The sequence below is a fragment of the Oryctolagus cuniculus genome, chromosome 10 (assembly GCF_964237555.1).
Source record: "Oryctolagus cuniculus chromosome 10, mOryCun1.1, whole genome shotgun sequence".
NCBI lineage: Eukaryota > Metazoa > Chordata > Mammalia > Lagomorpha > Leporidae > Oryctolagus > Oryctolagus cuniculus.
In genome coordinates, this window is record NC_091441.1 from 65540148 (window position 1) to 65566674 (window position 26527).

At 48.6% G+C, this 26527-nt stretch overlaps 1 protein-coding gene across 5 annotated transcripts in view; it reads left to right on the plus strand.

Annotated features, from left to right (window-relative positions):
- The window catches only part of PTPRM (protein tyrosine phosphatase receptor type M), an 869082-nt gene extending 842890 nt beyond the window's left edge, over nt 1-26192 (plus strand). For all 5 annotated transcript variants that reach the window (XM_008261054.4, XM_008261055.4, XM_051852140.2 and 2 more), the window contains 4 exons: nt 3023-3148; nt 4322-4485; nt 11757-11892; nt 25357-26192. In XM_008261054.4, the coding sequence (XP_008259276.1) occupies nt 3023-3148; nt 4322-4485; nt 11757-11892; nt 25357-25410 (480 nt within the window). In that variant the 3' untranslated portion in view covers nt 25411-26192. The remainder of the gene's footprint in view (nt 1-3022; nt 3149-4321; nt 4486-11756; nt 11893-25356) is intronic.
- The last annotated feature ends 335 nt before the right edge of the window (nt 26193-26527 follow it).

The window sequence follows — 26527 nt, forward strand, 5'->3', positions numbered from 1 at the left end:
GGTGTGCCTTCTTAAAGGGCATTGTCAGGTGAACACTAGCAGTGTCCAAACTGAAGTTATCCTCATCACAGACTTCACCCCACGACAGAAGGCATTATGGAAAACTTGAACTTCATGGGTGTTAAGAATAAGCTTGCTCAAGAATGGAATTAACTTCCTATCTAGTGGAAACAAATTCTTAAAGAAAACAACAACAACAAAGATCTGAAATAATTCAGCATCCAGGCTGGACAGATATTTCCTTCCAAAAATCCATTTTGTGGCCACCTATCTCCCATCCATGACCCAGGTGTGAATTCAGTTCTGCAAGGGTTGTTCGTTATGTTTGAGGCACTATGTTAGATTGCTAAGGCTCACATCGGAAACTTAAAGAAATAACAATGGGTGATCTTGGTTCTCATCTCGTCCTTTTGGCGTAAGAAGCTTAAATATTTTGCAGTTCCTCCCCACTTATCCTGTGCTGCAGCCGTTTATGAAGACAGCAGGCCCTGCGTCTCAGGCCACTTCCGAGACACTACCCAGAATAGAACCCAGGATCCTGAGTTTCTTACAGCGCCATGGGTCGAATCCCACTCATTCAAGATTCTTCGGTCACCGAGGGTTACAGGACAAGAAACTTGTTCCTCATTTAGAACCATTCTTCCTTCTTCCTAATGTGAATACTGCAATGCAGTAATACACTATTTTTGTTCATCTTAGTGATTCTAGCATGTTCTTTTAGAACAAGAACACTGAATTCTAAAGCTACATTCTAAATCCAAACTATCTGGACTGCCACCAAGCCTTAGCTGACTGGCGGCTGGAGAGACAAAAAGACTCCAATTCTATTCAGCAGACACTGCCTATGTTCAGAGTGAGAGAAGGGAGGCTCTTGGGAGTCAGTCTTTTAGCGAGCACTAAACTGAGCATTTGAACTTAAAGGTTTTGCAGCTGTACAAGACTAGCACTCAACTATTTTAAGTATTTATAGGTCTGGTTCATGGACGTGTTATGCACCATTTAAGCCATTTTCTACACCGTTTCCTTGGGCAAAGTGTAGCATGTGGTGTGCCAAGAGCCAGGCGCCAGCCCAGGCTATTCATATTTCTTTGTTGTAAGTGACAAGTTCTTGATCAGGCGCTTGAATTGAGAGAGCAAACAGAAAACAAAGCTAGCTCAGCCAGTAGAAAAATGGGCACAGCAGTTCCAAGGTACACGTTATGACTTCTAGTACCATCTTCTTGGCTTCCCATCCTTGTGCCTTTTTAATGTTAACAGTGAGTACCCAAAGGTATCAAAAAGAAAATAAACATGAGCTTGCCACTGTTTGCCAGGGCCACTTAATAACTTGTCACCAGGAAGTGCTGTTGAGAAAGGAAAACTTTTATGGAGGCATTGTTTTAACATAAATTAATGTAGGCTGGCACTGCAGCTCACTAGGCTAATCCTCCGCTGTGGCGCTGGCAGCCCGGGTTCTAGTCCCGGTTGGGGCGCCAGATTCTGTCCCAGTTGCTCCTCTTCCAGTCCAGCTCTCTGCTGTGGCCCGGGAAGGCAGTGGAGGATAGCCCAGGTGCTTGGGCCCTGCACCCACATGGGAGACCAGGAGGAAGCACCTGGCTCCTGGCTTCGGATCACCTGGTTAGAGGCCACTTGGGGGGGTGAACCAACGGAAAAAGGAAGACCTTTCTCTGTGTCTCTCTCACTGTCTAACTCTGCCTGTGAAAATAAATAAATAAATAATAAAATTAATGTAATTTCCAAAATGCTATAAATGTAGCTGACATAAAATGTCCCTTAGCCATCCCATTTTCATCCTTCATCATCAAGTTCAAACCTTTAACTTCTTTATAATGGAGAGAGACATGGCTGTTTCAGTTGACTCACTGTTCGCTGAAAACTTACCTTGCAATCTTGGATAGAAATCAACCTTTGCAACCTTTGACAATGAGATTTTAGATCCTTTGGAAAATAAAAGCCATCAAACAAAAAGAAATTCAACCACGGGTTCTCCTTTTCTGGTACCTCATTTTGCTCAGAATGAAGTGCTACGTTTTTCATCTGCTCTTGGCCCAAGAGAAACAGGTTGTAAAATAATGAATTGTTCCCCTCTTGCTTCCCCATATGCCATCAGTCTGTCAGGTAACTCAAAAAGACAAAAGTTAAACACTGCTCCAAAAAATGTCACTCAGCCAAGTCCCAGAGGAAATTCAATTTCAAACTTGAAATGCCTATTAAGGTTTCAGAGATTTAAGAAAGGTTTTTTTGGAAAAAAAAAAAAAAATCTTACGAGTTCCCCCAACCCAGTTGTCTCCAAGTTTTTAGGGCTGGTGGCAAATGCAATGCCTACACATTAACATTTGGGCAAAAGTGCTAGTTTCCTGGTTGTCACCACTACATTCACTATGAGACTCTAGGAAAGTGGGTTTTTAATTAAAACCACTTCCAGGTCAAACAGCAAACCAGTTACTCTGTTACACTGGGTTGCCTAGGTCTCAGCTGTCAGGGTTTGGACCAGCATGAAAAGGTAACCCCGACACTGTCAGCGGTCTTCAGTCTTGTCACCAAGCAGCCTGATTCCCAAAGGTGACTGTAAATTACCATGCAGGCCCAGCCAGGGGAGGACCCATGTCCACAGCTCTGTGTGCAGTTGGCGTATCTTATTCACGCACGTCCTGACAGCAAATCCTCCCCCACTCTCCCACCAAGACCTGCTAAGGGTTCCTTTCACCACACAAAAGACAGGTTTCAAAGGGACGTGTTGAGTGGCATCATGATGACCTTCTTGGAAAGCTGCATGGTTTGTGGCTAAATGATGCTTTCCGAGAAAATGAAGAAAAAAGTCCCAGGAGAAGGACAGGTGCAGCTGAGTACAGCCAGAGAAAGTTGTAAAGTCCACTTGGCTGGCAGAAGGGAGGAGGGAGAACAATGGGAGACAATCTGTGAAGTCTAGGAGTTCCTGAGTGTGGATACTGACCGTGGCCTCGGCTGTTAGAACTAAGTTTCTTCTGACCGTGAACTTTGTGTCACTGTGTCTTGCATTCAGCTGTGTCCGCAGTACTGGCCAGAAAACGGAGTGCACAGGCATGGCCCCATCCAAGTGGAGTTTGTGTCTGCTGATCTCGAAGAGGACATCATCAGCAGGATATTCCGTATTTATAATGCAGCCAGAGTAAGAGGCGGGGCCCGCGTCGCGGTTACTGTGCTTTCCTTCTTTTGTCACTCATGGGATTTTAGAGAGCCCACTCTAGGTCAGTCACTGCTCGGGGTGAGGGGAGGAAGAGGGGATGGCGCTGGAATATTCCATCTCGGTCTTGCAGAGAATGAAGTAGACTTTTCTCCTGAGAACCAAAACAGCGGAATGGACACTGACTGCGTCATGAAAGGCTGTGGTTGTCAGAGGACGGCTTGGGGGCGGGGGCCCTGATTGGAGGGAGGATCAGAAGTTCAGTTGTGGACATGCTGGTTTGTGATGACTGTTGGACGGCTATGTGAGGATATCGGGTAGGCCCTGACTGTGGGAGGACCAGGTGCAGGTGAGGTCCGGGCTAGAGAGAGAGAGACATGTGTGACTTCCTGGAATGCTGGGGATATTCCAGACCACGCGACTGAATGGAAGTCATCCAGTGTGAGACAGAAAAGAAAAAGGAACCCAGGGACTGAGCCTGAGGGCTGGGAGAAAGGGAGACTGAGGCAGAGGAGAGGCTGCATGGCCAGCTTGGTGGGGAGGGTGAGCGCCTGTGACGACTGAGTCCAGGTGACTTGGCCGCGGCCGAGCCAGAGCCGTCGTCGCTTTCCTAACGTGAGCTAAGCACCACTTTTTTGAATCCTGCAGTTCAGTGTAGTCTAGACTAAAGATTAGTCAGCTACCGGTACCCTACCAAGACTCACATCAATACTCCAAGCCATATGGCACGCACAGGGAAGCACAGTGTCACCTCCACCACACTGGCCCACAGACATCTCCAAATTAGCATCCTTTCCCTTAGCAATTCACCTGTAGTGAAAGTGAAGCCAGTTTCCCACTTAGACACCCAATGAGGGTAGCGCTGTGTTGTGTGTGATTTCTCACTGGGCTTCTGCCAGCCAGTAGGCACTCAGCATGGCTCCTGTCTGGCTTGTCCTTTCCAACACCAGGTGTTCCACCCCAGCTCAGGATTACAAATCCTTTGGCCCTTCCGGGCTGGAGTTGCCGCCTGTGTTACTCGTGGCTAGGACTGTCCTTGAGCAAAGTCTGGCTTTGACAAGAAGATGACCTAAGTGGGACCAGCCCCCTGCAAGGCCCCGAACTAAGCACTGCCTGTTTCCCCTCCACTCCCCCACATTGTTGCCTGCTTCTCTGCAGCCCCAAGACGGATATCGGATGGTGCAGCAGTTCCAGTTCCTGGGCTGGCCGATGTACAGGGACACACCGGTGTCCAAGCGCTCCTTCCTGAAGCTCATTCGCCAAGTGGACAAGTGGCAGGAGGAGTACAACGGTGGTGAAGGCCGCACAGTCGTGCACTGCCTGTAAGTGCCCCTCGGAGGAGCAGCCGGGGCCCCACCGGTGGCTCTCACCTCCCAGCTCCCTGTCTGGTGTCTCCCTGTTCTTGGAAAAGAGGAAAAGATATAAGCAAGTCTCGGGGAAAGGGGATGATCAGAACCTCATGGAGGTTCAATTGGTTTTTGTAGGAAACAAAGTTAGGTGCTTTTGGCACCTGGGTAGTGCCTTGCTTCGTTTTCTGTTGCTGTAACAAAATGCCTGAAAGCCCAGAATTTGTAAAGAACAGCAGTTGATTTGACACCTGGTTCTGGAGACTAGGAAGTTCAAGAGCATGGCGCCAGCATCTGGTGAGGGCCTCGTGCTGCATCTCAACGTGGTGCACACGCGTGTGGCGACACAGACCCAGCTGCTGGCTTAGGTCTCACCTCCTCCAGTGCCATCGTGGGGACCCCATCTAACCCCTAATCACTTCCCAAAGGCCCACTGACATGAGAGTTTGAGGATTCAGTTAACAGTCCATCAGCTTGTAGGGGACATAATCAGCCCACAGCAGGGGATGTGTCACTGTTAGAAAAATAAGCATTGGTCCTACATTTGGGACTGCTCCCTGCCCAAAAGAAGAAGAAAAACCAATTGAGTAGGTTCAGTGAGCTCACCTGGCTCTAGAGAGCCCACTGTTAACTTTCAGGAATTTTCTGAGCTGGTCGTTAAACTGCTGGTAACTCAAAGTCATCTATAGTGGAAGTACTACCTGTGGAAATTGGCAAAGGCTACAAATGCAGACTCCCTCCCACCCAGCCAAGGCCAGCTGGCCATCACATTATTCAGTAATTCTATTGGAAATCACATCAGAGGTTTCAAAGAAGCTTCCCCTTTGTGAGTGTGAGTGTGTGTGTGTGTGTTTGTGTGTGTGGTTTTTAGGAGAGCTTTTTTCCAAGAAATGTGGAGGGGATTTGGTTACAGCCAGCAAAGTGTGGCTTCCAGGCGGGCAGTTTTAACAGGTGCTAGGATATGAGAACCTCGGCAGCACATTGAAATTCATGGGGAGCTTAAAAATAGGTAGGTAGGGAGGGAGGGAGGGAGGGAGGGAGATAGATAGATAGATACATAGATAGATAGATAGATAGATCAGCCCACCCACAGGCCAAACCCAAACCTATTAAATGCTTTCTCTTTAAAACTCACCTTTCTCTTTAAAACTCCTCGATTACTTCCTTGGGCAGCCCAGATTAAGAGCTGCTGCATAGAGGGTATCAGATTTTCCAAAGCACTCTCACCTGTGTTTTCTCGTTGGCAGTGATATGTAGCTAATCAACCAGCTGGGATTGGCTTAATGGAACAGGCAATTAAAAAGTCATGGCAGTTAAGGAAGATGTTTAGAGAATTTGTGGAAACTTAAATTATAAAATGAATGTCACTGCTCAGTGCCAGTAGAAGCACACAATAGGATCTCCCCCAAATTGAAAGCAAACTGGCCGGCGCCACGGCTCAATAGGCTAATCCTCCACCTTGCGGCGCCGGCACACCGGGTTCTAGTCCCGGTCGGGCTACCGGATTCTGTCCTGGTTGCCCCTCTTCCAGGCCAGCTCTCTGCTGTGGCCAGGGAGTGCAGTGGAGGATGGCCCAAGTGCTTGGGCCCTGCACCCCATGGGAGACCAGGAGAAGCACCTGGCTCCTGCCATCGGATCAGCGCGGTGCGCCGGCCACAGCGCACCAGCCGTGGTGGCCATTGGAGGGTGAACCAATGGCAAAAAGGAAGACCTTTCTCTCTGTCTCTCTCTCTCACTATCCACTCTGCCTGTCAAAAAAAAAAAAAAAAAAAAAAAAAAAGCAAACCGAAGTTCTACTCTGAGCAGACTGTCCCTAGTGCAATGACGGGTCTGGCTGAGGCCATGGGTACCCTCAACTCTTGGAGCTCCTGTAGTGCTGCTCCCACCTGGCGCCCTCTGAGCCTCTCCCAGAGCTCAGCCTCTGCCTCTCACTGGATCGGATGGTGAGGGTGTCTCCTGGTGCAGGAAACGTGTGAAAGGTCTTGGGCAACTCCTCTCGCGCTTGGGAGTCAGAAGTCCCAGTCCTCTGTTCTCTGAAAGTCTATTTACTGATCTCCCGCTTCCTTCTCCTGGGCTCAGTACATTCTGGCCTCTCTGGGGAGGGGGCTGCATTTGCCCTAGTTGAGTATCCCACATTGGAAAACCTGGATTGAATACACAGCTTCAATCCTCAATTCCAGCTTCCTGCTAAAATGCCCACTGGGAGGCAGAGGTGACAGCTCAAGTATTTGGACCCCTGTCACCCACATTGAATGCAAGGTGTTCAGGCTCCTGGCTTCTACCGCCCACAAGCACTGGGGAAGGTAACCAGCAGATGGGAGGTCTCACTCCCTCTCCCCTGCCTCTCAAATAAAAAATAATAATTTTTAATGTTTTAATCTCTGTGTAAAAATTCCAAAAAGCTTTTAGTTAATAATTCACGTCCCATTTTAATTTCTCTAAGTCATGATACAAGGGGTCTTCAAAACCTTCATGGAAAATGCATATTATGAAAAAGGGCCAGTGCTGTGGCACAGTGGGTTAAAGCCCTGGTCTGAAGTGCCGGCATCCCATGTGGGCTCCAGTTCAAGCCCCAGCTGCTCCACTTTCAATCCAGCTCCCTGCTATGGCCTGGGAAAGCAGTAGAAGATGTGCCAAGTCCTTGGGTCCCTGTACCCACGTGGGAGACCCAGAAGCTCTTGGCTCCTGGCTTCAGATAGCTCAGCTCTGGCCATTGCAGCCATTTGGGAAGTGAACCAATGGATGGAAGACCTCTCTCTCTCTCTGTCTCTACCTCTCTCTGTAACTCTTTCAAATAAATAAATCTTTTTTTAAAAAAAAGGTTACTCATGGATTTCAAAGATAGTTTACACCAAAATATACTTCCTTTTTAATTCCATTTTCCATGAGCTTTTTGAAATGCCCTCATATAACCTCTGATCAGAATAAGTAGCAGGTTCCCCATCCTGACTGGATACAATCTCAGCAGGGAAAAAATTTGTGTTCTACTTCACGGGTGTTCAACCTGTAGGGTTTAGGAGGGTTTTTTGTCTTTTTTTTTTTTTTTAATGCTAAAAAGCGTTTGCAGCTACTTCTGCCTGTGTCTGGAGACCCCAGCATCTGGAGCTGAGACATGTCTTAGTTGCTGAGATTAGAGGCTGTCTCACAAGGGCCAAGGCTTTAGTCCACAGGACTGAATCAGCGGTGGAGGGAGCTGGGGCACCAGGATAGGCCTGCAGAGAAGATAACAAAGACCCCCCCCCCCCCCCCCCCCGCCGCCCAGGTCACTGCCCCTCATGCCTACACTCTTCCAAAGACAGCTATGGCCCTGAACACTGCCATTGCTGGTCTGGGTGGTGTCCCACAGTGGCCGCTGTTCGGCTCAACCAGGCCAGGTGGGCATCTGTTCTTTCTGCCCTCTGCCACTTCCCTGCCCCTTCAAAGCCCCCCTGGCTGTTCTCTCCTGGCCTCATTGTGGGCGTGATACCCGGGCCTGGTGAGAATGTTTATTTCTGTTGAGATTTGTAAATCTCAGATTGTGTGTGTGTGTGTGTGTGTGTGTGTCAGTTGAAAGAAGTGAAGTTAGTGTAAACAAGGACTCTCCAGTACTGGCCAGCTTTGAAACCACATTAACTCCTCTTCGCTGAAGGAAGGGCCTTGCATTCGGCATAGTATAGCGCCACCTAATGGCTGTGGGCAGGCTTCCTGCCCGGAACAGACCTGCAGGAATGGAAAGGTTCCCTGAGCCCCAGATACTCAAGGTGTGCAAATAAACGAGTTTTGGGTTGTTTTTAAATATAGATATGTCTTAGCTATTCAAACCAGAATGAATGAATAGAATTGATGCATCACCGTTTGGAAACGTTTGATGAAAATAACGTATGTAGACAGTGATCATCAAGAACTACCGAAGCTGATAGGGAGAAAGAGGTGCACAGGCTACTCCAAAAAGTTCACAGAAATGGAACTAAAAGATAGCTTATTGTTGGAAGAAATTTTAAGTCAAAGCATAGCTTTTTCATAGCACGTAGTTCCAGGTGAGTCACAGACTAAAAGTGAAACTCTAAAGCTTCTGGAAGAAAACACAGTTGAAAGCCTTCCTGGCCACAAGGCAATCAGAGACTTGGGGAAGCAGGACACAGAACACTGGCCATCAGCAGAAAGATTGACCGACTGATTCTTATTCAAATGAAGCCCTTCTGCTCACTCAGAGACAATGATAAGAGGGAGAAAAATTAAGACTACGGGAAGACACGTTGTGATACATTTCAAAAGACTCAGCACCAAATTGTGTGACAACTACTGACAGTCAACAGGAAAGACAGCTAACAGTTTTTCCAGTGGGCATAATTGACAGGAACTTCATTAAAAAAAAAAAGAATGGAAGGATATCCAAATAGCCAATAAATGTAGAAAAGGCACTTAACATTTGTTTTTAGTAAAATACATATTGAAGCCAGGATCAGATACTACCACAAACCCATCAGAATGGCTGAAATTTGTAAAGCCGCACAAATGGTAGCACCAGTATCGGTGAACTTGGGATTAACTGGAAATCTCCTGCACTGTTGTTAGGAAGCAATTATTATCCAGCCAAACTGTGCCAACGGTATGCCAGCGCCTGCTGGGCGGACTCGTGCATAGTCTCCAAGCTGTATGACTCTTTCCTAGGAATACACTACACAGCTGACTCACAGAACACAAGACACGCGTATGGCAGCTTTACTCATAATACTCAAATCTGAAAACTGGAAACGGCCCAGAACTTCAGCAGCTGTTGGATAAATGAATAACACAGTAGCTCAGTGGACTTCTTCCTATCAAAGAATAAACATACAACGAGGGTGATTCTCACATAGACTGGGGAGAGTATATACCATATGATTCCATCTGTACAAAGTTCAAAAACAAAAGAAACTCCTGGTGGTAGAAGTGTGAGCAGAGGTTCTCTCTGGTGGTTCTGATGGTATCGATGAAGAGGAAGCAAGTGGGAAGCCCCAGGGTGCTAACCCCGGTCTGTATCTGGACCTGGATAGTGATTGGTGTGTGGTATATGCAACAGTCAAAGTTCACTGAGCTACCTGCTTACCATCCAAGGACTTTGCTGTAGTTTGTTTATTTAAAAACTGGTGTGGAACTTTATTGATCGGACTGCCATTGAAACCCATCACAAACAAGTGACAGCCAGATGCCTTGTGCTGCCTCTTTAGGAATACCCCTATAAGGTCTCCATATTTCAATAAATAAATCCTGAATCCTGACCAAGGCACGGGGCCAACCACCAGTTCCCAGGATGCACGTGAGTAGAGAACAACATGATAGATGATATCACAACAGTGCAATGAGGGAGAAAAACCCGGAATGTGGGGCTCCAACAGTGAGCCCATTTCCTACACAAATAAACTCCAGGAAAAAAATAGCAAAGAGGAACCTATGGATTAGAATACATGTCTTAAATGCAATGTGTGGACTTTGCTAAGGTGAGCATTTCTAAAAAGCAACAAGAAACTATCGGGAATCTGACCAGAAGCTTGATTGTATTAAGCCAGTAACATCTGCTTATTTTAAGTATGACAGTGGTACTCTGTTCATCTTTCTAAACAAATAAAACTTCCTTTTGCTCCTTGGAGCAGGCATTGATGCTAGAGCTGATTCAGGGATAACAGGATGAGCCTGATACATCGTGTGGTTGCAGGAAGTAGACAGATGCTCAGAACGGAGGTAGGCTTGTCCTAAGAACAAGGTCTAGCCTTGTGGGACTGCTGTTGGCCAAAGCTGGAGCAATATGAGCAACAAGATAAATCCTGATACGGTTGAATTTTAGCTCATGCAATGAATTAGCAGTGTAAGTCCATCATAAATAATAGAACCATAAAAAAGCATTTTTCAATGGGGCAGAAGAGGCAGCTGTCTTATGGTAGAATGTTGAGGACAGGGGGACATAGACAACCGCCCTTAAGCAAACATGATAGTCCTCATTATTGCACAGAGGATCCACCGATGGATGCAAAGATCAGTGAACACAAAACAAGGACAACACATTTGCAAAGTCCTGAAGTTTCTTCCTCCAACAGATGCATTAACCACAAAGAGAAAGGTGATAACTTTGCGGAGAAAAAAAAAATCCAGCCAGACCCCATCTTAGTAAGTGAGCGGGATTAACATCAGCATAGACAGCTCAACATCGTGAGCCCCTTCAAGGATGCTGAGATTTTCTTGTAGGAACGTACAACCTCACTTCCAAGTGTAAGAGGTCACAGACATCCCCTAGATGAAGAGGCAGTCGGCATTCTCCACCTTGTAGTGACTCGCAAGTGGTAGCTGGGGACCACGGCTACTCTGTGCCGCGTTCTACGTTCTGCATTTTACAGTCTACAGAATACCTGATCACATTCTTCAGGTGTGTCAAAGTCGAGTAGGACAAGGAAAGGCTGGGGCACGGCCCCAGGTGGAGGAGGCCACGGGGACACCACAGCTCAATTCAAGGTGGGCTCCTGAGTTGGCTCCTAGACCTGGAAAAAGACAACTGATGGAATCTGGACGAGGTCTACAGCTCAGCAGTGTTGTACCAGCTAGGGTTAAATAAGACATTCACATCCGGGAAGTTAGACATACAAGGGAACTCGCTAGGCTAGTTTGGCAATACTCCTATACAGCTAAAATTAATTCACAATCAAAAATTTTCTTTAACAAGAGCCTTTGTTTTAGAGATAATGAAATACAGGTGGATTCTTTTCTAAGGCCTGGTATGTCTTTGAACCCTCTAGTCACCAGTTTTCCTGGCGGGCATTTGATGAACTGGTACTCATTGGCCCAAAGCTTTCTGCTGTGGGTTCTTACAAGATGCTTTATCAGGTAATGAACTCTAGGGCTAACACGAAGCAGAGAAAGGGCTTTCTGACAGGTGGACCAAGGACCAAACTCTTGGCTAATCTGTTCTCTTTGCTTTGGGTGGGAACCCATTCTTCTGCCAAAGGCCATTTGGATATGTAAACCATCATTTGCAGAAGATACACAATTACCAAGTTTAAAATGATTCTGCTGTATAGATGTCTTGAATTTTGAGTTGCACCTGTGGTTTTCTTGGGAGGACCAGACCAAAGGATTGCACAGGCCTTGGATGTTCCCCACCCTTGCAGAGAGGAGCTGACCCAGGCAACGAGTTCACCTGGCCACCACGGCCTGCATCATGACTGCTCCACGGGGGCTTAGAGCACGTGGTCCCACAGACCACAGGTGAGCCAACCATCTGATGTCATTTGTGACAGGAACGGCGGCGGCCGCAGTGGCACGTTTTGTGCCATCAGCATCGTCTGCGAGATGCTCCGGCACCAGAGAAGCGTGGATGTCTTCCACGCGGTGAAGACGCTGAGGAACAACAAACCCAACATGGTGGATCTCCTGGTAGGACCCTGCCCCCCACCCCATCCCCGTGCCATCTGTGGGGCGTCCTTGGTTTAGCTCGGTGGCTGGGGGGGGGGGGGTATCTGTGCAGCTCCCAGCTCTGCTGTGACATTGGCTCACAAAGAAAGAGCCTGGGTCGCAGAAGCATGGGGCACTCATTTCACCTGTCCCACTTTGCTCCGCCCCCTTTCTTCACTGTGCCTCTTTCTTTGTGTTGTCACTCGGAGACTTGGTCTCGCCTCCTCTGAAATGTGGAAATAGCTGAAACTCATAAGTGCACATCCTTATTCATTTCTCTTCCTGGCAGAGCCATCCATGTGGCTAAGCACTTTGTCTTCACAGAGGAGAAATAATCATAGCACACGAAACTGCCAGATTTTCAAATTATAGATTTTATAAATAGCTTAATCGCCTAATATGTATCAAAGCTTTGAATTTTAGTTTGACATCCAGAATATTGCATTTAATTACGGTGGCCATAGCTGAGAAAAGCATTAAAGGAGTTGAGAAACAAAGGGCCTTGTGCAATTATTAGAGTAGTTCGTGAAATCTTTTTATGTGGAGCTGTTAAATGCCAACCACTGTGACTCAAGACTAGGAGAACAGCTTAAAGGAAGAGGCCTTTAGATTAGGTTTTTGTCCTTTCCCTGGGAGCAGAGGAAGGGTGTGAAGGAAGCAGGAAGACCAAGCCAAGGTCGGGAGGATGGCCTAGGGCAGGGGAGAGGGAGGAAGAGATGGTCCAGGCAGGCAAGGTTCAAAAGCTGCCCCATCTGTGACACTGCAGGGGTGGGGTTCAAGTTTAAAATAAAACAAAGCAGCTAAAGAGAGTTGTGATTTGAGCTGATTGAGGAAGTAGCTACGGTCTCCATCTGTGAACAGAAAAGTCATTATAGCAGTGTCAGGTAATCCTGGTGACGGTCAGCTCCTGGGACATGGTCAAGTCCCACTCAGCACAGCCTACTCTCCAGGGGCAGCTGCTGTCCCCAGACACCTGTCCTGTGCTTGACAAGCTGTTTTATGTCCAGGGAGCCTGGTGCTGGCTGGGAATTTGGCAGAAGGATGCCTCCGGCCAGGTGCACACTCTCACTGTCCGTAGTTACCATGTTGGTGTCTGTGGCGCCAAGCCCGTGCAGCCGTGAGAAGCCCACGGGAAGCTCTGTCTCAGTGCTGTTACCAACCAAGCTTAGGTGACCTGAGCCACGTTAACTGTGCCAATGAAGTGTCCTCGGACAAGATCCCTGACTTCCTTGGGTTTTACTTTGACAAACTTTGTCACAGTAGCTGATTGAGGTGTTCCAACAGGAAGGTAATGCTGTTTTGTGGAGGTGTTCTGGAATCTTCAGAGGGGACAGAGATACCAGTTGATAGGGGAGGTGCCTACAGGGGATGAGGCCTTCACAACCCATCAGTCAGTTGCATACTTGAGGGGATCTTCAGAAAGTTCACGGAACATGCATATTATGAACAAGAAGCAAGGATTTCAAACTCCCCCCCACTAAAATCACCCTATTTTTTAATTCACTTTTATCCATGAACTCTTGGAAGTACTCTCTGTGCACTGAGAGGAAGACGAGGAGGCAGCCATGCGTCAGCATCTACGGGATGTTTAATACTCGCCCGCGCCCAGCACTGCCCCCAGGGCCCCCGGTGGAGTACCAGGCTTCAGTGGATGGGCTGCAAGGTCAACCAGTGTGTCCAGCGTGCAGCCTTTTCTAGAGCGAGCTAAGAACTGAGTCCCTCCCTGACACCCACAGGAGGCAGGGAGCAAGTGAGCTAAAAGCAGACTTGCAGGCAAGGGAGGCCTGAGGGGGTGTGGCATGGGTCATAGGCTGGCAGAGGATGGATACAAAGGCATGAATTTAGTGCTCTGACCGTGACTTCGTTTGGAATTTAACCTCACCAGAGACAGATGTGCAGCTTCCAAACTTCTGTCCTTAGGTTAAGGCTGACCTTGATCCAAAATGAAATGCCATTTCCTTCTCACTGCAGCCTGAATTAAGCAAGTTATTAGCAGCAGACCCTACCAGGCCTTTCCTTCACCGGCTCTCTGTGCATTCATCCCTTGGGAATTTTCCTAGGCAGAAACAACGGGGCCTTTTCCAAGTCACTGGTGCAAATGACTGGACAGGAGCAATTCTTCATGAAATGAATGGAGACTCTGGTAGCTGGACCTGAAGGGAGCTAGTGGTCAAAGCCCCCTGTTCTGTAATAACTTAGGAGTTTCTGCCATTACTGGTAATTTTTTAAATGGTTTGATTTATTTGTTTATTTGAAAGGCAGAGTGACAGAGATAGGGAGATCTTCCGTCTGCTGGTTCAATCCCCAAATACCTGCAACAGCCAGCAACCTGGAACTCAACCTGGGTCTCCCATGTGGTTGCAGGGGCCTGAGCCATCATCCACTGCCTTTCCAGGTGCGTTAGCAGGAAGCTGGATTGGAAGTGGAGCAGCCAGGACTGGAACTGGCGCCCATAAGGGATTCCAGTATGCAAGCGACAGTTTAACCAGCTGCACCACAGTGCTGGCTCCAGTTCTTGGCAATTCTAATGGAGGAAACGGGTCCCTGGATGCCCAGACCTCCGCAGGTCAGCCCCACGTTTAGGGTAAGATCAGTGGTAGAGAAACGTAGGAAGGCTGTGCAGTTTGCAGAGAAATCTGTCATGGTAACTGTCAGCAGAGTCACAGACAGTATCTGGTGGCCAGGGGGAAATGTCACAGTGCTCTTTGCAGTGGGTTTGAAGCTGCCAGAACTGAACAGGAGCCCTTGTCATTTGTTTGTTTGGTTGTGCGCCTTCTGCCGTAAGTCCGTTTCTGTTTGCTTTGGTATTCATATGTGTGTGTGTTGGCTGAGAGAATTAATTAACTTAGGTCACGGTGATAAAATCTGGTACAGTTTTATGAGGCAGAACAGGCTGTCTGAGAGCTGAACACCAACTGTTGTTGTCCCAGCAGCTGAATTAGAACAGGGAGTGTGTTCCAGAACGCCCTGGGGGTGCTTCTGAGCTGGCCTGGAGGGAGGCAGTGGGGGAAGGGTCTCCTCATACAGTGACTGTGGCCCCTTCTATCCCCCACGGCCCCCTCCCCACCAGTGTGGGCTGAACGCTCAGGGAGGAACAGCACACACCTCTCCCTCGCCCCTCGTGCCTCGCGCTGGTGACATGGGCTTCTGACTTTGCAAAGTTGCCCGTTCACATAGAAGCCTCTCAAGGGAACTCCACAAGGCCCTACCAATGATTTCTCCCTCCCGACTGTTACTTTCGGGGGCTCTGGCGGGAGGCAGGGGGTCGCCGGGAGGTGAAAGCATTTAGGACCTGAGACTGGATTTGGTTTTCAATCGCAGCAGGTGCAGCTGCCTCTTCTCCTGACCCCTTTGTGAGCCCAGCTTCTAAGCCATGCATCTCTTCCCCAGCCTCACGTCCCCATCAAAGACAGGGTCCCCAGAGGGCGGACTGGCGTAGTTGGGTCTGAGACTCCCTGTTGCTCGCCTCATTAGATTCTGATGCAGTCCCCCAGCCCGAGCGTCTCTGAAGCCCTCACAGTGGCCAGAAACTGCCGCTCAGCCACTTTGGTCCCCTCTCACCTTTGTCTCGATGCCTGGCCTTTGAAGCTCCCCAGGCAGGCCCTGACTTGGTAGAGAAACAGTTCTGGGGCATTGATCTTGCCTGGAGAAACAACAGCAGGTCCTCTGCGAGGAGATGGAAGCTCTCGAAGCTTCTTTCCCCCAGCCCAAGCGCTTTGCCTACCCGGGACATGAATCTCTGGATTCCTTGGTCACCCAGATGCCCTAGGCAGGCCTGGCACAGCTGTCTCTTCAGGCACCACGTATGGGAAATAAGTGCCTGCTTTTGAGCTTCACACCAGCTGGGGCCTCCCAGTGCATGAAAGCCGAAAGAGACAGGCTCCGACCCCCAGCACAAACATCCAGGGCCCTTCTCAGGGTCTCCATCAGGGCGTGGCGATGTTCAGCCTCCTGGTCCTCTTTGACTCTAGGTCTACCCCACACCTGAAGGTCCCGCCTTCCTCTTCACGCACCAGACAGCACGGCCTCATCACCAGGCATCATCATCATCCAGCATGGCCCTGACCACCTCTGCCTTCTACCTTGTGCACGTTGCCAGCTCCCTTCTCCCACTCCCTTTTTGTCCCAGTGACCCCCCATTATTACCCCCAGCCCCTTCCCATCTTGGGCTCTCCTTCTCAGGGGCAAGACATATTTCTGCTGAACACACATGCCCCCTGGGCATCTTGGCTTCTCCGGAGTCAGCCCAAGCAAAGGCCTTTCCCATTGATGAGAAACGCATCTCTCTGCTGAGATAGTAAAGATTTACCTGCCAATGTGCCACTGCAGGATCAGCCAGGGTCTTCCCTGAGTTCCATTCCATTCAACATGTATTTGTCAGCCTCAGCTCTGTGCCCAGTATTGTGCTGGACATCATGGTGGATGCAAAAGTAGTAGAAGACACAGGCTTACCCTCATGGAGCTTGTGACTCGGTGGGAATGCAAAACCGAAGTCCTCTCTTGAACTACAGTTTTTCTCATCTGTAAAATGGGGAGAAGAATATTAAGACAGGCACTAAAGGCCACCTGCTGTGTGATTCCCTGTATGTGCCATATGCAGGCAAACCATCAAGGCAAAAAGCAGAATCAGGGTTGCCAGGGACTGGCAGAATGGAAGTGACTGCTGATAGGCTTGGGTTTTCCTTTCAAAGTGATGGAAACGTCCTCATTTAGACAGAGTACAACTCTGTCAATATGCTGAAGACCCCTGAACTGTTCCTAAGACAAAATCACAAGTTAAAGATCGAACCGGCTCTTAACGGTCTGAGAATCAGGCAACGTCGCAGTTTTAAAACAGAGTGGGTGTTCCAGTGCACTGAGCAGAGGAGGTTGGTTTCCTAGGCGGGAAAGGGCTGTAGACAGAGACAGGACACAAAGTAGACCAGTCCTTTCTAAGTACCATCCCTTGTAGGTGTAGGGCAGAGGGCACTTCCTTATGCTGGTGCGGGCACACTCACCTCTTCCCACTGCTTTGCAGCAAGTCTCCCACTTTGTGAAAAACTGACCCATTTTAAAGTCTCTGACTTCATTTGCTGCTTGCCCAAGGGACTCTACCTGGCCTGATCTGTTAGAGCCTAGCACAAGAGCCTGGTCCAAACCAATAGCTTCCTGTGAATTCTATTTAAAATGAGTAACCTTTAAAAAGATCAAGTTTAGTGCGTGGGTGACATGTCAGTGATGCTGCCATTTTTAAACAGTAATATCAAGATGATGATGATGATGATGGGGGCTACTGGTCCTAGATGCCTACAGGGCCCAGGGCTCGTCTGTTTAAAAGACCTGGTCCTGTGAGTTCTCTTCCTTTGCTCAGTCTTCTTCACAGAGACAGGGGACACCTCTGCTGCACCTGCTCTACCGACAAGGAAACCACAGTCTGGAGTTTTGTAACCAGTGCAAGTCAAACCCAGACCAGAACCCCGATCCCTAGTCCTAAGCCCCTTGATTTTTTTGACCACCCCACAAGGCTCTCCCAGGCTGTTTTACCAGCTCAGAGGCTGGACTCAAAAAGTGCTCTTAGGATTTTTTATGGGAAAAAGGCAAGGGGGAGGGAGAAATCAGCAACTTACACAGAACCATTAGATGAAAACTCCAGATACAGTGTAGCTCAATGTATTAACCCCAGACATGTGGGCATCAGAAAAGAACGGGACCAAGGTGAAAGCGACAGTCATGAATCCTCCGTGGGTGGCTGTGTTAGTAGTTAGTTACTTGGCAAGCACTTCCAGCTGCCAGGAAAAATCTAAGAGCCTCAAGCCCACCTGGATGGATCAGTGTGTAGGATCCCCGAGCAGAACCCAGTCAGGATGCTTGCAAAAGTAATCTCGGCACATGGACCCCGTCAGACCAAGACATCCATGCCCTCCCAGAGGATTCTCAGACCTGTACACAAACAGTCCCCTGGGAGACCTAAGAAAAGTCTGTTCCCTGCACCACCCAGAGGCCCCCGGTTCTGGCAGCCTGTGGCCTGGCTTCAGCAGAGCACTGGCTTTTTCTATCTAGCTTTGTTTTTAGTTGACAGATAATAATTGTATATGTTTATGAGACACAGTGATATTTCAACACATTGTATGTATTCACTGTAGAACCATCAAGCCAGAGTAATCAGATCCTAATGAGCAGTTGGCTGCAATGGCCGGAGCTGCCCCGATCCAAAGCCAGGAGCCAGGAGGCTTCTTCCAGGTCTCCCACGTGGATACAAGAGCCCAAGGACTTGGGCATCTTCTACTGCTTTCCCAGGCCATAGCAGAGAGCTGGATTTGAAGTAGAGCAGCCGGGACTCAAACCGGCGCCCGTATGGGATGCCAGCACTGCATGTGGTGGCTTTACCTGCTACGCCACAGCAGCCAGCCTCCCACCCCCCAGGGAGCTTTCAAAATGGCCCTTGCCCAGGCCATGACCCAGATCAGTTCATCCAGGGGCCCTGGGGGTGGATCATGGCGCAAGTGCTCCTTGTAGAGGAAGACGAACAGGTGTATCCCTTCCCAGGTAACATGGCTGCCTCTGCATCCCAAGTCTGCCTTCCTCCCCACTTACTCCAGACCCAGGCTTGCGCGTCCCCTGCACAGTTTGGACAGCTGGCCACCCAGACCCAGCCTCACTTCCCTCTTTAGTATAGGAAAAGTTAACGTGCCATACAGTGTCCCACCTGCCAAACTGCACACCGTGGGGCCGGAGGAGACTGCAACTCTCCCTCTGTGCAGATGACGTAGTCAGCTAACTGCTGGGTACAAGGGCAATTGAAAAAGTTCATGCAAAGTAGGATTAAAAGTTTATTTTGAGCCAGGTGCAGTGGGGCATGCCTGTAGTCCCAGCTACTCGGGAGGCTGAGGCTGGAGGATGGCTTGAGTCCAGGAGTTCTGGGCTGTCGTGCGCTATGCCAATTGGGTGTCCGTACTAAGTTCGGCATCACTATGGTGACCTCCCGGGAGCGGGGGACCGCCAGGTTGCCTAAGGAGGGGTGAACCGGCCCAGGTCGGAAATGGAGCAGGTCCAAAGTTTATTTTGATGCAGAATATTTGAAATCCATGGGGATTGACAAAGCTTGCCCCAGACCCTTCCTCAAGAGTACAGGAAGACTGGCCATGGGAGTATGGATTGCAGGGGCTATGCAGGGACCTCAGCTCGCCTCCGATTCCCCACTGGCCTCCCACACCCTCCAGTCCAGCACATGCGTGTGCACACACATTCATGCACAGCCTGCCAGGCAGCCTGTACTCTGCACACACTTTCATAGGTAGAGCTCCAAAAGGGACAGCTTACTCTCGGATACTTCAGAAAGTTTGTGGGAAAGTAGAATTAAAAGATGTTTATTTTGGTGCAAAAAAAAGTTTGAACTCTATGCATCCCCTAGCCCCCTGACTCTGATCTCCCTGAGGTAGGAACTGAGGGGTCTGGCCCACACCCCACCATCTGCAGCAGCAGAGCCCCGGCTCCCCAGAAATGCTGGTGCAGTATTTGCCAGGGGCCAGCCTGGGCCTCCTGCTGCTCTCTCCAGCCCCCAGGAGGCTGTGGCCCTCTGTAGATGGCATGTCATTAGGAACTGGGTGTGGATTTTGCAGGGGTCTTGGATGAAGAAAGTGCTGCATTTTTTAAAACTATAGATGGAAGCGAGGACCTGTCCCATCATCAGAGATGTGGCAGCTGTCTCACTGAGCGACAATGTGAATTTATTGGTGCCTTTGGCACAGAGGGGCCGATCGCCCTGTGTGACCTGATGGGGGTGTGTAAACCCAGTGATCTCCCCCACGATTATTAGCACACGGGGCTGCTTTGCCTTCCTGGCAGGGCGTCAGTCAGGAGGATTCTTCCAGCCTAAAGGATCTGTCAGCACAGGATCCAGCCGACATTGTGAAACCTGTCTTCACTTGGAAAAGCAGATGCGTCAGGGAGGACGCTTGCCCCAAGTAAGCCGTGTAGATTGTTCTCTTTGAATCCTCTTTGGCAGCCAGAATGGGGTGTTTGAAGTGCCTGGAGTGGCTGCAGGCCCCCAGAGTTCCCCAGACACAGGTAGCAGGTGCTGACCTAAGGCAGAGCCCCCAAAGCTGCCTGCTGGGGCTCTGGCCTTGCGACTGCTGCATCGAGCAAGCTGGGGACTTTTAAGCAATCACTTCAGGTTTAAGTTTCTCTTTAGAGTCCCGGTCTCCTTCGCAGGAGCAGGGAGCTGGGCCAGCATGCAGTGTGTGGGGGTCTTGAATAGCAGATCGCCCTCATGATGACCCTGCACATGAGAGAGGCGAGACCAGGCTGGGCTCCCGCTCCCCACCCATCTTCACGCCTGCAGCCAGCCAATGCCGCCCATGTTGGGGCTGCCAGGGACCCAGGCATACATGTTGTTTTTCCCTCTGAAGTGCAGGGAGAGCTCATGTGGCTTAATTACACTGTTCCAACGCGAGTGAGTTGTGAGAGGAAACCGCAGCAGGCAGGCCCTCATTGGTGATGAAATGTAATCAGCTTGCCGTGTCCTTAGAGCTCAGGCGCTTACCCAGGTGCTTGGAGGAGGGGACAAGGCCATTCAGGGTCTTCCTCCTCCTTCCCCTTGTTTTTCTGATTCGGAAACCAGTCATCACAGAATCTCCGGGATCAGCAGCTTGCTTGTGGGGGGAGATGAGAGAGGGAGCATTTGCCTTGAAATTTACAGTTATGCCTGAGACAGGGCAATTTCAGTGACTTGCTGGCAGCCGCTCCTTAGCAGGGATGGCTAAAAGCCCTTCTGGGCTTCCAGCCTGTGTTTCTAGCCAGCAGCCTGGAGTCCCCTCTAAGTGTGTTGGAATATGTTAAATGGACACCTCAAAGTCACCACCCTCAATTGCACCATTAGGTTCCTACAAAATCATTTGTACATGTAAGGGTTTGAATCTTTTAGGCACGTGACAAAATCTGTTATCCCTGTGATGCACAAAAACAAGAGAGAGAGATGATCAGAGTCCTCTGTAGCCAATATGTCAGCCTGGTGGGATGACGATGGCCTTTTAGAAGCTGGAAATCCAAACTCTTTTATAAACTGAAAATAAAAGTATTGAATCCTGAAAATAATACTAAAATGGGAATCAGAACTATAACTTTGCCTGGGGCAAACAATAGTTTCTCCAGATCGAGTTTAATATTTAAAAAAAAAAGTCTACATTTGTTGGCAAGCCCCTGTGTGCAGAGAGGGAGTTGGCCTGACAGGGAGAGATGCTAGGCAGGTGGAATATAAAGATTTGCAAGACGAGCGAGCTTAACAGATACCATCTCCCCTGTCACGGGGCTTCCTTCAAAGGCAAACCGGGTCTTACATCCATAGAATTCTAGATTGGCAAAGCCAGAAAACAACCTTAGCTATGATCCTCCCGACCCACCCCCTCCCTATTTTGTAACCAGAGGGGAGCTGATTGGCCCCTAAGGTCCAGGTCAGCGTAGAGCACTCGGCCCTGACGCCACAGAAAGCAAATGTAGAGCAACTGGATTCCTGCTTCTTGCATCAGAGCGGCCCTCCTTGCAGTCACACTTGAACCTTTGACTGACAAGAGGTAGAATTCACAGCACGAAGCAAGCAGTATGTTTCTGCTGATTTTGTATAACGGCCTTATTGAGAGAGAATGTGCCTACCATTAAGTTTGTCTTTTAGCCCAGTGGTTAGGACACCCGTGTCCCACACTGGAGTGCCTGAGTTGGAGTCCCAGCTCTGTCTGGCTCCTGCTTCCACTTTCCTGCTAATGCAGACCCTGAGAGGCAACAGATATGGCTCATTCATTGTTGTTGTTGTTGTTGTTTGTTTGTTTGTTTTTTGGACAGGCAGAGTTAGACAGTGAGAGAGAGAGACAGAAAGGTCTTCCTTTTTCCGTTGGTTCACCCCCTAAGTGGCCACTATGGCTGGCGCATTGCAGCCAGTGCACTGCGCTGATCCGCACCCAGGAGCCAGGTGCTTCCTCCTGGTCTCCCATGCAGGTGCAGGGCCCAAGGATCTGGGCCATCCTCCACTGCACCCCCGGGCTACAGCAGAGAGCTGGACTGGAAGAGGAGCAACCAGGACAGAATCCGGCGCCCCGACTGGGACTAGAACCCAGGGTGCCGGCGCTGCAGGCGGAAGATTAGCCTCTTGAGCCACAGCACCTGTCATTCATTGGGTTCTTGCAATGCTTGTGGGAGACCTGGATGGAGTTCCTAGTTTTGCCCGCAGCCATTGTGCACATTTGGAGAGTGAACCAGCAGATGGGAGAGTGTTTGTGCATGTGTGTGTAAGTATGTGTCTGCTTCTCAAACTTTTTTTAAAAGTGTATACAATTTAGTGGTTTTCAGTAGATTCAGAGTTGTGCAACCATCACCCCCCAAAACCAACTCTAATGCATATTAGAAGTCACCTATTACCCTTGCTCCCAGTCCCTGGCAACCCACGGTCTATTTTCAGATTTGCACACAGTAGTCCCCTGGCCCTTATCTAAGGTTTGGTTTTCCAGAGTTTGTTGCTTACACTCAACTTTGATCCAAAAATATTAAATGGAAAATTCTAGAAGCGATTCATGAATTTGAAATTTCCCAGGAAGAATCTTGAGCCATCCCACCGTGTCCCATCCAGGACATGAATCATCCCTTTGTGCAGCAAATCCAGACTGTGCTTACTGCTACCCAGTGGTCACCGAGTAGCCCTCTCAGCTATGCTTGTGTTCAGGTAACCCATAGGCAGACTGAGAGAGAACGCATTTACATGACTTTCCTTCTGGTATCTCATTTACACTTACGTAACATTCCTTCTGGTGTGCTTATCCTATCTAGTATCTTATAATTATTCTCTTGTTAATCATTGTTAATCTCTCACTGTGCCTAATTTACTATATATATATAAAGATATAAAACATGAAATATAGGAAATATGTGTATAGAAATAATATATAGCCTATGTCATGGTTTCAGGCATCTGCCGGGTCTTGGAATGTTTGCCCTGCAGATAAGGGATGACCACTATATTCTAGATATTTTGGATAAACGGAACATACCTTGTGTAACCCTTTGTGTCTTTTATTCAGCATAATGCTTTCATATTCAGCTATACTGTAGAATTTATTGGCACTTCATTCTTCTTTGTAGCCAAATAATCTGAGGGATCGATAAAAAGCTCATAGAAAATGTCTACTATAAAAAAATCATGCATGGATTTTAAAAATTCTACAGTTCACTATTAATCTCATTTTCCGTGAGCTTTTGAAGTGCTCTCATATTCTATTGTGTTATTAACTACATTTGGTCATGTTATCAACCGGTGAACGTTTGGGTTAAAACTCCTCTGGCGTTTATGGATAATACACTATGGACATCAGTCTATAGGTGTCTCTGTAAGCATATATTTTTGGTTCTCTTGGGTGTATACCAAGAAGTAGAATTGCTGGATCAAGTGGTAATTCTATGTTTAATACTTTGAGGAGCGTCTAAGACTGTTTTCAAGTGGCTATACCACTTTACATTCCCGCTAGCAGTGTTATGAAGGGCTCTGAATTCTCCACATCCTAGCCCTTGCGTCTTTTTATTTTAGCCTTTCTAGTGGCCACTGCTGCTACTGACTTGATTTTGTAGCATCTTCAGTGGATAGAATGACCTATGTGTCTTCACTTCTAGACTGTAAGCTCTCAAGTGGCTGAGACTTCCAAAGTCCCCAGTCTCTCACTTTAAAGGTATATTGGGTTGAATCAGATGCTGTTAAACTCTTGATTTGTCATAGTTTATATTCAAGGCTAATGTTCAGCTCTCAACTATGCATCACACTCTGTGTATAGACTGGTGCACTACACAATGAGTGGTAAACTGTGGCCCTGGTTCGCACATACATGAGTTGTACGACTTGGGTGTTTAGGGAACAGGATGTAGATAAAGAAAAGGAAATGTCAGTGAAATCTCAATGACAAATTAGGAGGCACATTTTTTTCTAAAGAGCCAGAACTGTTTATTAATTTGGCAAAATCAAAACTGAAAGGTACATTTCTTTGGGTTGTGGCTGTAACAGGTGATGGGTGGAAAGACAGGGCTGCCGGGCCGCACAAGCTGACTCTTACAGTTTTGATGAAGAAAACTGAGTTGACTGATTTAAGGACTGGTCTGTGCTGCCCAGAGGATTTCAGACATTCGCCTCTCCATACCTGGAATGTTGGTTTGCACCCCAGTCAGGATGGCCACATACTTTATCATCCAACGGGGACATTTTTGCTACTAGCTATGCCAGGACTACAGACAAGAACCAGGACTGTCTGAGGCAAACCAAGCCTCGGGCCACCTTCATGTCCCCCACATCATCTTCCTCCTCCAAGGACAGGGCTGACTCTCACCTATGATCCTCCCTAAGATCTGCTCTCACCTCCTCTGAGCCCACCGCCCACATCAGGGGGCCAGTTCCTGTTGTCACTGGGTGACCTGTATTGTCCTCCTCACCGCATCATAGCCTCCTCAAAAATCAGGGGCCAGGTCTGAGGGCGTGGAGCGCCGGAGGTGCTTAATAACTTCATGAAACTAAGGCGCTCTTGCCAACTGGAGGCCCAGGGCAGAGCCGGGTCATGAGCGAGGGCCTCCTAAGAGCAAGTCACAGAGGCACTTCCTCAAGCCCTTGTGGCCTCTCTCTCTGCCCCTGGACTCAATGATTGCACCCTTTTTCCAAGCTAAGCTTCACCCTCAACTTGGTGTCTGCTTCTTCAATTTGAGTAGAATTCACATTAGTCTGATAGGGGCTCTGTTCAAACTTGTGTCCAATTCTTACTCCTCCAACTAGGTCCTGTTCCAATACATCAGAACAAGCTAGAGTTTATTTCGGTGCAACACATTTTGAAATCCATGCTGTTTTTCCATAACATGCATTTTCCATGAAGGCCATTCATCCAGATATACATATGTGTAGGGACAAACAGATACTGTCACCCCTTGGTGTCCCTCAAGGACTGGTTCCAGGAGGTCACAGATGCTCAAGTCCCTAACGTAAAACAGTGTAGTCTTTGTATAGAACCTATACAATCCCCCCCCACTTTGTCTCTTATAATCCCTGATACAACGTCAATGTTATGTAAATAGCTGTTATGCTGTACTGTTTAGGGAATACCGACAAGGAAAAAGGTCTGTGCGTGTTCAGTACAGATGCTTTATTTTTCTGAATATTTGCGATCTGCAGCTGGTGAGGCCCTTAGATGCAGGCTGCATATGTGTCCCAGTTGTCCAGAACTTTCCAGGAATTCTAACAAGCACAGATATCCAGATCCCTTTCTCGAGGCCCCTATGGGGAGCATCTACAAAGCGTGACTGCCTGTCACTCAGAACCCCAACTTTCCGACTCATTGCTAATTCAAATCCTTGTCTGTTTGCCGTCTTCCCTTCTGGCCTTCGTCTGTCACAACTGTTTTAATAAACAACGCTTAGATGTTACGGTGCTGGCATTGCCCCTCTCCTGTTTTCCAGGATCAGTACAAGTTCTGCTACGAGGTGGCCCTGGAGTACTTGAATTCCGGCTGACAGCAGCGACGGGCCTGCAGACAAAGCCCTCCGTCCCATGGAGCCGGGGCGGGCTGCGGTGTGCGTGTAGACGAGATGGAGACTTCTCAAATACGCTTATTTTGCTTTGCATAATTGGCTCTTTTTAAGAGCCCCCAGAACATGTTTCTAAAACTGCTTGCACTGCCCAATTCCCAGTCATGCTGCTGCCGAGGGACTCCCACGCTCTGCATACAGGCGCCAGATACCGCACTCCCAGTCGCCGGCTTGTTAGAGCAGCGCAGACATCTGGTCAACCGAAGAGCACAATTCTATTCATAGGAAGGGATCTGTACCTTTGGGGTATGAATTTGTGGCCTGTGATCCTTCGTTGTTGCCGCCGAGTGTCCGTCTTTGTTCAGTGGAGAATGCTCTCTGGCATTATATTATTTTACTTAATATTTGTATTTTAACATGTTGCATAATAGAAACTCCTGTAGCTTTCCAGGACTAACAGATAAACGTGTAACGGACAGAGATGTCGTATGAGTTCCTGTTGCTATCAGATTTGTATTGTTTCCAAGGGAGAAGCTTGGGCGGACTCGGTTCACCGATACAGGACCCGATGGTCAGATGCAGAGATCCAAAGCTTTTCCGTGTGTTTATACTTGTAAATATTTTTGATTTCATCAAATTATTTATTCATTAAAAGAAATTTTTGTGAAGCACAGTGAGTGACAATCATTTTTATCAAGCCCTGCAAACGATGTCCTGTATGATGTTACCTTGTGTGAATTCTCGACTCAATAAATGCTGACCCATGACCAGTCGTGGCGTATTCCTGGGGTTTCAGCGCACAGGTGGCGGAGGCCGCCCCCATCACACCAGACCCCTGGGGGAGAGAGAGTGCTCGTGGGCTCATCTGGGTCTGTTCTCTGCCACTGTATCAGGAAAGCACAGACTGGGTAATTCATAAAGGAAAGCAGCGTACTTCTCCCTGATGTAGAGGTAGCAAAGGTCAAGGTGTAGGGCGAGGGCCTTCTTGCTGTGTTATCATATGGCAGAGGAGCAGGTGCACACATCTGACCCAGAGACAGAGCCCAGGCAGCAGGAGCACAAGGAGGACACCAGCCTCACTTTGGTAACCAGGCCACTCCCA